The sequence below is a fragment of the Sinocyclocheilus anshuiensis genome, unplaced genomic scaffold (assembly GCF_001515605.1).
Source record: "Sinocyclocheilus anshuiensis isolate Anshui unplaced genomic scaffold, SAMN03320099.WGS_v1.1 scaffold1239, whole genome shotgun sequence".
Classification (NCBI taxonomy): Eukaryota; Metazoa; Chordata; class Actinopteri; order Cypriniformes; family Cyprinidae; genus Sinocyclocheilus; species Sinocyclocheilus anshuiensis.
This window is the reverse complement of record NW_015540949.1, coordinates 660,722-671,518: the sequence shown is the minus strand read 5'-3', so window position 1 is coordinate 671,518 and position 10,797 is coordinate 660,722. Positions and strand designations below refer to the sequence as shown.

Here is a 10,797-nt window from a genome sequence, read left to right as displayed (position 1 = left end):
TAAGCATGTTGTTTGAATTTTTACATAAATATTGTGTTACACTGAATGACAATGTAACATTATTTCAACCAAATTTTGACATTTTATTCTCCAAAAACTTATTTGAAACCTTAAAAGTAGTCACTTTACTTACATAAATGTGCTTTCTATGGACATAAAATCACTTTTGTAAATGTCTTTTGATGCGGACATCTTAATGTCTTTGACCCATGTATATATTTCAGAAAAATATGTTATTTATATATTAAATATATTTATTTATAATATAAATTATATGAATATAAATATAGACATGTAAATACATGTAAATATTTTCAAAATATATACTGTATGTATGTGTATTTATATATACATAATTAATATACACAGAACACACATGTTATGCAAACAAAAACTTTTATTTTGTATGCGATTAATCGTTTGACAGCACTAATATACACATGCACACACACACACACCCACACCCACACACACACACACCTTATCTAATGTGTCTGAAGTCATAGCTCAAGATAGTCGCCAACAATGGAGTTTTGTGTGTGTATAGCCAAATAACTGCCGTTGGGATTTTCGGTACATATATTTGCTAAAAATGTATTTCTTCAACATTTAGCTGAATTTTTACAGGTCTCAAAGCACCTATTTTATTTATTATTTATCTTAAAATATAATTTATTCTTGTTATGGCAAAGCTGATTTTTCTGCAACCATTGCTTCAGTCTTCAGTGTCACAAGAAACATTCCTTCTTTTTTGCAACATTATACATGTCTTTATTGTCATATTTGATCAATTTAATGCATCCTTGCTGAATAAAATTCATTTCTTTCAAAAAAGGAAAAGAACATTACAGACCCTAATCTTTTGAACGGTACAATAAATGTGAACTAAAAGCCACAATTTTAATTACATTTTTGGTCTTAAAGGTATTGCAACAAGTCTAACATGCTTGTGTAACATGTCTGGTGTTTCTTTCAATTTACAATTAGAATGTAATTTATTATATAAATAAAATTGTTCTCTTTTTGCTTACATGTGTGCTGCAGATCGTGGCGGTGTATAATGGCACACAGAAGCAGATGAAGATTCTTCCTGGGATGGCTATCCAGTGGCCAGGTGGCAACATTCCCTGGGATGTGCCCCTCTGCGGCTTTAAGAACGACAACGCTGCCTGTCGCGCACGTGGGTATCATACACTAGTTCTGCAGTCCAACTGCTTACCTGCATCTCACTATCCTTCACTTTCCTTCTTAAAACATTTAGGAACCATCGCAATGCACCAGATGATTTCCATTGTGCTTTTCCTCATCCTCGTCATCATCTTCACTGTGACTGTGTTTATATACAGGTGAGAGTTAGCTAGATGATTCTGATACCTGACCAGTTATTTATAAATGTGATTTTGTTCTGCAAATATGGCTGCATTTAAAACACACACTGTATGTACACAACCAGAAAGCTGAAGCTGGAGAAGGAGTTGGTTGCTCAGTTATGGAGAATTGCTTGGGAGGACATTCAGATGAGCAATCTGGAAAAGGCCATGAGGAGCACCGGGAGCAAACTCACACTTTCTCTAGTAAAACACAGAGACAGTACATACTACATAGTGCACACTCATATTTTTTTAAATGTCTTCTCCAGCTCTCTGGTTTTTATTTAAACAATATTTTTTATTATTTATTTAATTATCATCACTGAGTCGTTTGATTTCTCTCATTCTCTACAGAGAGGTTCAAACTATGGATCACTGCTGACAGCTGACGGTAATTTCCAGATGTTTGCTAAGACTGGCTACTTTAAGGTATCATTCTGACAAGCTCTGGTTTAAATGTTCACATGGTAACATTTTATTATAAGGTTCAATTTGGTAACATATTTGGTATAATGAACTAACAATGAACAACATTATTTACAGCATTTATTAATAAGTTATGATCATTTAAATGTATGTTCATTGCAAGTTCATGTTTGTTCATGATACATTCAATACATTCAGTGAAGTTGAAATGTTAAAAATGTATTAGTATAAGTAGTAATGAAAATTAACATAGATTAAATGCCTTAGCAGTATTTTTCTTTGTTAGGTTCATGGTACCTAATGCATTAACTAACAATAACAACTAACCTTATTGTAAAGTGTTACCGTTTATATGCATGTTAGAACCTCAAATTGCAAATCTAATTGCAAACATAGTGTGTGTGTGTGTGTGTGTGTGTGTGTGTGTGTGTGTGTGTGTGTGTGTGTGTGTGTGTGTGTGCGTGGTTCATGTATACTCTACGTTATGGGGGACAAAATGTCCCACAAAGATGGCAATATCCAAAATCCTTGTGAGGACATTTTTTGGTTCCCATGAGGAAACAATAAGTAAATCATACAGAATTAAGTTTTTTGAAAATCTAAAAAGTTTTGTGTGAGGGGTAGTTTTAGGGATAGTGGTAGGGTAAGGGAATAGAAAATACAGTTTGTACAGAATAAAAACCATTATGTCTATGGAATGTCCCCATAAAACATGGAAACCCAACATGTGTATGTGTTTGTGCTTGCTTCTTTGTCAGGGAAACATTGTGGCCATTAAATACATCAACAGAAAGCGCATCGAGTTAACGAGGAAAGTGTTGTTTGAACTGAAGCATGTGAGTGTGTCATGCTGTTATTTTGCTCTACTGAAGAATTATTCTGCAAATCCAATTATAATCATTACAATAGATTCACAAACAACTGACTACACTGTTAAAATATTTTTTAGAAGCTATAAATGAAATAGAAAATGCTATTGCAGTCTTTCTACTTAAAACATTTCAAGTTTAATTTAGTGTTACTTGTGATTACTTTGTAATTAATTGTGAAATTTACTAGCAATTTCTGAGTGAAAAGAACTGTTTCTACACCAGTTTATATTCAGTATAGTTGTAGTGTTTTGTTTTAAAATATTTGTAAGGATATACTGTGAATTAAAAAATAATAGTGTGTGTTTGTTCTCTAGATGAGAGATGTGCAGAATGATCATTTGACCCGTTTTATCGGCGCCTGCATGGATCCACCCAACATCTGCATCGTCACAGAATACTGCCCTCGAGGCAGCCTGCAGGTACAGATGCTCGTGATTCATGATGTTTTCTCTCCTCCAACCCTAAACATAACCGTTACTCTAAAACTATCCTTTTGATGACATGCTGAGCCACACTCATGCATCAATATGACAATGTGCATGTACCTAGTAGCTGTGGAAGACCTCAGGTTGGCGAAATTACGAATGAAACAATGTGGAAATGTCCTGAATGCGGAATTACCAGCCTAAAAGTGTGGTCACATTAGTGAAATTTCACAGTCAGAAAAGGTCCATTATCAGTTGTCAGTTGTGCCGTGATGTATGAATCACAGCTCACACAGAATTGACTGTTAAACCAAATAATTGACTGTTGGTCAACTTGAACCTGTTGCGAAATCTGCATGGGGAAATCTTTCACCCTCACATGTAATTCCCAATCATGAGGATTCCTTTAAGGGGAGACACTGCAGGCAAAAACATTGTTTTTTCATGCACCTGTCAGTTTTGAGATTTTGGGCTTTTTGGTTTTTCATAAAGGTGTTTTTTTTCAGACCAGTGGAAAGAAAACATCCAAAAGACTCTGTTAAGTGCTTCTTTTATGGCACTTTATCTATTTGTGTCAATAGATTTCAATTACAATGCATATTTTTAAAGGCCGTTTCCTCAAAATGAGTTTTTTCTCCTACACTTAGCCATAAATCTCCACTTCAGTAGCACTTACACACACCAAATTTTAAATTTTTATTCCTGTCTATATCCTGAAGTTTTTTACAGAGGGATTTGTTCATATATAATTTGCTTGATTATATACAACATTTTATCCCCCCCCAAAATTGTGAAAATATATTGTTTTCTGTCTGTTCTAAGTATTTTTTGAATTATGGAGTGACAAAAATTAGATACCAAAAAATTCCCTCTGTAAAAAACATTTGACTCTGATATGTCAAAAAAAATTAAAAAAAGAATTTTGAAACTGACTTCCAGTGTTCAGATTTTTGTACTAGAAATGTATGCAAATGAGCACATATTTAATTAAATAATGGATCATTTGCACATTTAAGCCTAACATTTTAGAAAACTTGTAATACAAACATTTTTTGCAATTATCAATGTAATCAATCAACTAGGTAAGTAAGGTGATAACTATTAGTTAATTTTTTACCCTATTCACCTGCAAAAATGCCTTAAAAATGACTGCATTTTACTCGTGAAAATTTGGCAAACAAGGTTAAATATGACCACATATCCTATTGTTAGAACAATTTTTTTTTTTTGGCCATTTTGGTGGATTTATTAAGTCAGTTTCTCTCAAGCACTTTATTTTAATGTTTTGTTATCTAATGCATTTGTACATTATTAAGTCTAAATACTTGTTGGGCCGTATATGTATGTATGTATGTATATGCACTTATCTCAGATTTTTCTGCATCTGTGTACAGGACATTTTGGAGAATGAAAGCATCACATTAGACTGGATGTTCAAATATTCACTAGTCAGTGACATAGTAAAGGTAGAGGCCCCTCTCAACTTTCAGTGTGCATTTATTTTCCATGATAACTTTCCAAATGTGATTAAATTCATTTAAATTCTGATTGTGCTCTCTCTCTCTGCCCTCCTGCTTTCTTTTATTCTTTCCAATCTTTCTCTTCCCTCAGGGCATGGCTTTCCTTCACAACAGTGTGATTGTATCCCATGGCAACCTGAAATCATCCAACTGTGTGGTTGACAATCGTTTTGTGCTAAAGATCACTGACTATGGGCTGTCCAGTATCAGGACAGAGTCAGACACGGAGGACGCCCACTCTTATTATGCACGTCAGTCATGTGACCTTTCAGCTTTGTCATTTCGTGTCAGTTTGACTCAAGTGGCTACGATTTCCACAACACGCATACATGCAAACCTCAGTCACAGATTCTGTTGTTCACTGTCAGTCCCCTGTCTGTGTCTGTGTGCATCTGCATACGCCTGTGTGTAGGTAAGCTGTGGATGGCTCCAGAGCTGTTGAGAATGGAGTGCTTTCCTCCAGGAGGCACACAGAAGGGTGACATCTACAGTTTTGGCATTATCCTTCAAGAGGTGGCTCTGCGGAGAGGAGTCTTTTCCCTGGAGGGAGACTCACTTAGCCCAAAAGGTCAGACATCCAATCTTACCAATACATGTCATAAATTACATGTTTAGCCTAAATCTGCCCATCTCCAGCCTGTTTTGACCTTATATCCTAAACCTTAAACATTTACCCACCCTCACGTTGCTTAAAACCTGTATGACTGTCAGTAAACCAAAACAAAATATCCATATATATCCAAGTATATACAATTAATTCTTCTGGTCGACTAGTAGTCGTTCATTTGAAGCATTAGTCGACTAATAGCACGTCTATTAATAAACCATTTAAATCATTATAATGAGCCTTTAATTGCCTACATAGCCTAATAAGCGCTCAAGCACACGCATAAAGCTTGTCACGACACACCGGCATAATTAATAATTATGAATGTGTCAGGGAAAAACAGTAAGGAGACTGCATTAACATTTTAATAATTTGATAAACTAGTGCATTCTTTTTTTTCGGTTTAAGAGATGAAGTCGGCGACACTTACTCGTCATCTCCGCAGTAGTGATGTGCCTGTATGCATGTTTCATACGGATTACATAATCTGAGAATATTGTTTGCCATTTGAATTGGTTAATTTGAAAGAAGACATTTCACTCTCTATAGATATGTTTTTAATGTCTGTAAGGCAAAGATATACACGGAGTTTCGCACTCGGTTCACAGAGACCGAGACGGCAGAAAACGCATCTTTTTGCTGTCATTATTTTACAAAAGCTCGTTTTGTTGTTATTGTGAGTGCACATAAATAAACGCAGAGTCTTTACAGATTTGAAAGATGTTCTCTTATCTGTAGTATGACCCAAAATGACTGAGTATTTTAAGAGCAAGTGAGCGCACCGGCGCCTCCATCTGTCCTGCAGTGAGCACTGTTCAGCTTCACACTCCGCAGACACTTCAATAGCGCACATTTCTTTATAACATTAGACTGAGCAGTCATGTAAAGTTGCTAATACTTACATATATCAGATGATAAGCCATGTTTGAGGTCGCTCAGAATTTTGCTTCAATTACCAGTCCAAAGGAGTTGACACTAGTCGCTGAAAGTCAGGGTCAGTTTCAGATAATGGGCAGTCAAAGTTGTCAGATTTCACCGAAATTCAGATGGTGTATGATGGGCACAGACTGATTTTTTTTTTATCGTTAGACTGTGGTTCCATCCAGTCAGAGGATATCAAACATGTTAGATATTTTGGACTTTTAAAATTAAAGGTGTTTTAAAACTATGGCATCGTGAAGCACCTTTATTTTTAAGAGTGTACTGTTTATATTTGTCATGCATCTCCTAACAACAAGGTGTATGTTCCTGCATCATTTTTTTGTGTTCAGAATGCCTTGAATGTTTGATAGTGTGTCTCAGTGGTTGTAATTTAAGAGTTTTTCCTCTGCGACCAAATTATAAAATCGGCAACTTAAGTGCATGATGCCTAGTGTTTTCAAATCTGTTCAGATTTGATATTGTGTATTGTATTCCAGCCTTTAAATTTAGTTTCTGTTTCATCTGTTTCTCACACAAAGCTATCATATGGCTTTAGAACATTGGAAATATTACACACAAGTCAAACTGAACTGATTTTTTCATGATACTTTCATGTCGTTTTTTAAGCTTAAAAGCCTTAGTTCCCATTACATTGGCAAAAAAAGGCAGTGGAAAAGTCTTGTTTTTTTGTGTGTTTTCCATTTAATTAAAAATTCATATAATTAATTGTTTTTGCTTCACTGTGAGATTTGGGATCTGAAATTCTTAATTGTCTGAGAAGAGTTTGATGAGGATGAAAAACTCGTTTTTCCGCTTCTTTCCAAAACGCTTTAAAATATTGATGCGCGGCTCTGCACTCAGAACACTCACACAAATTACCCCCGAGAGCCTCCGCAGTGACAGGAATCAAAGACGCTAATGAACCAGGTTCTTCAGAGAGGTCAACAAATACACAACCAGATGCCATTCAAAGCTGTGCTCACACACATACAAATGAATATTCTCATCCTCTCTTTAGCACAAACACATCAAAGATGATTCTTCAAACATACAGTATGTATGCATAAGAACACCCTGACACACTCTTAATTTGCCAGTCCACTACCCTTTTCACTCAGCCGCCACTGAGTTTGTCTGAAGAGGAAGACACTTGACATTATCTTGTCATCCTGCCAACATTCTCACACACATTGCATCCGCTGCTTATGGTTCTCTTGTTTACAGAGAACAACCCTTAGAGTGTGAAGAGCTCTCATTCATACATAGAAGTTATTATGTATCAGACTTTTGCCTTTTGATTCCATATGATTATACAGAGTTGCTAATTGCCATAAAATATGAAAATCACCACATACTAAAACGTCTCTGAAGTAACGTTCTAAAATGTCTCCATTACATCTATAATTTCCATGCAAATGAAATGAAAGCAAAGCTGTATAAATCACTGTCACTTTATATCATTTTCAGAGACACTAAAAGGTTAATTTGTTATTTGTCTCTCACACACATATATCCATCCACGCTTGTCTCTTTCACTCTCTTTCCCTCTCTAATCTAATTCATGGATTTAATCATGTGATTCAGAATACAGACCAGAGAGTGATGAGTGTGTGTGTGTGTGTGTGTATATGTGTGCTTTTATGTCAAGAAAAGACTTTCTGCTACCCCCGCAAACACAGATCATGTGCTGTCAGCATCCCTGGAGCTTGTGATCTCAGCACTATAATCAGAACTGACATAGAAGAGGATATCATATCAATCTTCACACGTGCATTTGGGCACCTTGGTAATAAGATTACTGTTGGTGAAGATTACGGTTCTGGACTGGTGAACCAATCAGTCTAGTCAGTGTATTCCTGGTCAACCAATCAACCTGGCACCACCGGCACACATATAAATACAAAATACAAACAGAAAGAAATTGTGTAGCAGTAAAGATGTCCTGAGCTTTGAAGAGTTGTTTCTTATCAGGCCTGTTTGTTCGCGAAAAGCCTCAGACGGAGCTGAGAAATGGTGTTTTTACTAGAGTGCTACAACCCACAGCCATTTCTTCCAGGCTTTCAGAGCTATAAGAGCCTGATGAATAGAGCTGAGAGAGATCAGGAAGAGGATGGGAAACAGAGATAAAGCATTGTGGGAGTTTGTGGGAATAAGACTGATGGAAAATACCCTGATGCAGTTGATAGCAGAGAGAAAAGGAAGGAAAGCACTTTGACAGGCAAAAAATGTCTTCAGACTTCTGATACTGTTGGAACTAAAAATGACTTTCTTTTATATACTGTATATCCCAATATTAAAGTTGTAACTTACTGGAAGAAGCAACCAATCTTTTCATCTGTATTGTGATGTCCAAGTAAAACAGATTATTGAAAATAAGAAAATTCAGGGCTGGATATAAGTTTAATCCATCAGTTGTTGATTGGAAGGAGGCAGATCTGAATGAGAGTTAGGAAATTTTGATCAAAATGTAAAGGTTAAAAAGGTAAAAAAATAAATAAAAATAAATCATGGATGAATCATTCACAATAGGATGCATGCTTTTAGGACATGAACTAACAATGAAAAATACTTCTACAGCAATTATTAATCTAATTTAATGGTAATTTCAACATTTACTAATACATTTTTTAAAAAGTTTTATGTTATTTACCTGAGCTAGAATGAACAAACTATGTGTTTTTAAAGACTAACATTAACAAACATTTAGAAAATGCTATAACAAATATATTGCTCATTGTTGGTTAATGCTAATGCATTAACTAATGGAACCTTATTGTAAAGTGCTACTGAAAATGGATACCATGAATTTCATGCCGATTTTAAAACCATGGCTGATAACCTGATAATAAATGGCCCAGTATTAAAATTCAGTACCATTTTATGTTAATAAATGAAAAATAAAACACTAAAAACTAAAATCACTCATTTGAATTGCTACTTGTAAACATTAGAGCACTACAGTATACAGTATGAATAATATAGATATTCACTAAAGGTTACGTTTATCAGTGTTGTTGTTATTTGTTGTTAGTATTTTTAAAGATTAATTATAAATGAGCGTTAGATGCTGGACAAGGTTATCTAAATGTAAAAATAGGATTTTGAGGTTGAGTACAATTATGACAGAACTTTCTTTTTTTGGGGTGATCTGTTCCTTTAAGCTCAAAATCTCTTTTTCTCGTACGTTTCCTCTCTCTTCGTTGTGTATAGAGATTGTGGACCGTGTAGCTCTGGGAGAATGGCCATATCTACGGCCATCCGTGAACCCTCAAGCCCACAGTGAAGAGCTGGGTCAGCTGATGCAGCGCTGTTGGGCTGAAGAACCATCAGACAGACCGGAGTTCAACCATATTAGTGTGTTACTCCGCAAACAGAACAGGTCTGTCCCATTCTGCATAGTTCTTTCTGTATTAGCTCACTTGTCTGTTTAAGCTATTTAACAAACACTTTTATACATCTAATAGTTCTGTTATTAGTGGTGCTTGCAATGCATCCAGTCTATTAGTGTCACCATGTTAATGTTGTAGCCACACCCTAGAAACCATTTTGTTGAAAATGTACAAATCTTTTTCTTCTAACTATTATTTGCCTTATCCTGTTTCTTTATCTGTCCTCTTTCTCAGGGAGCACAGAAGTAATATCTTGGATAATCTCTTGTCTCGCATGGAGCAGTATGCTAATAATCTGGAAGAGCTGGTGGAGGAGAGGACTCAAGCCTATCTGGAGGAGAAACGCAAGGCAGAAGCTTTACTGTATCAGATCCTCCCTCAGTCAGTTGACTCACATAATACACAGCAAATAAATGAACTATGAAATAAACATGTACACATTTGGCTAACGCTCATAAGGCTTCATCTCTATTGTGTTAGTTCAGTGGCAGAGCAGCTGAAGAGGGGTGAGACGGTGCAGGCCGAAGCTTTTGACTCTGTCACCATCTACTTTAAATACACACACATCTAGTATATATTTTGAAAATATTTACACGTTTATACATTTATATATTCATATTCTTATATTTTATATTATATAAAAATATATTTAATATATAAACATATTTTTCTTAAATATATACATGCATGTGTATTTGTATATACATAATTAATGTACACAGTAGCAAATAAATGAACTATGAAATAAACATGTACACATTTGGCTAACGCTCATAAGGCTTCATCTCTATTGTGTTAGTTCAGTGGCAGAGCAGCTGAAGAGGGGTGAGACGGTGCAGGCCGAAGCTTTTGACTCTGTCACCATCTACTTCAGTGATATTGTGGGCTTCACGGCTCTGTCAGCAGAGAGCACACCTATGCAGGTATCTTACACTTAAGTCTGAGAAAATTTCTGATTTGTTTTACTATTTCACTCTAAAGATTTGAAGTGGATGTCTCTCCTGTAGGTCGTCACCCTCCTCAATGATCTCTACACCTGCTTTGATGCCATTATAGATAATTTTGACGTTTACAAGGTATTGCCACCTCATACTTGACAACATATTTGCCCTAGACAGCTACAGTGTGTCTTTTGCAAACAAATAATGTTTTCACTTTATGTATTCCTTATTTTATTTTTTCTTCTTGGATTTGACAGTTTTAAGAACTTTTAAGAAGTTAAAAGAAGTGTGTGTATGTATATATATATATATATATATGTGTGTAT

The 10,797-nt window shown here is 35.5% G+C and overlaps 1 protein-coding gene across 1 annotated transcript in view; it reads left to right on the top strand.

The window, feature by feature from the left end:
* The window catches only part of npr1b (natriuretic peptide receptor 1b), a 45,418-nt gene that overhangs the window by 31,745 nt on the left and 2,876 nt on the right, over positions 1-10,797 (top strand). Inside the window, exons 7-19 of the mRNA XM_016488038.1 lie at positions 1,045-1,180; positions 1,262-1,346; positions 1,454-1,574; positions 1,725-1,799; positions 2,555-2,632; positions 2,983-3,087; positions 4,488-4,559; positions 4,705-4,864; positions 5,026-5,181; positions 9,352-9,520; positions 9,765-9,911; positions 10,330-10,453; positions 10,538-10,606. Coding sequence (XP_016343524.1) covers positions 1,045-1,180; positions 1,262-1,346; positions 1,454-1,574; positions 1,725-1,799; positions 2,555-2,632; positions 2,983-3,087; positions 4,488-4,559; positions 4,705-4,864; positions 5,026-5,181; positions 9,352-9,520; positions 9,765-9,911; positions 10,330-10,453; positions 10,538-10,606 — 1,497 coding nt within the window. The remainder of the gene's footprint in view (positions 1-1,044; positions 1,181-1,261; positions 1,347-1,453; positions 1,575-1,724; positions 1,800-2,554; positions 2,633-2,982; positions 3,088-4,487; positions 4,560-4,704; positions 4,865-5,025; positions 5,182-9,351; positions 9,521-9,764; positions 9,912-10,329; positions 10,454-10,537; positions 10,607-10,797) is intronic.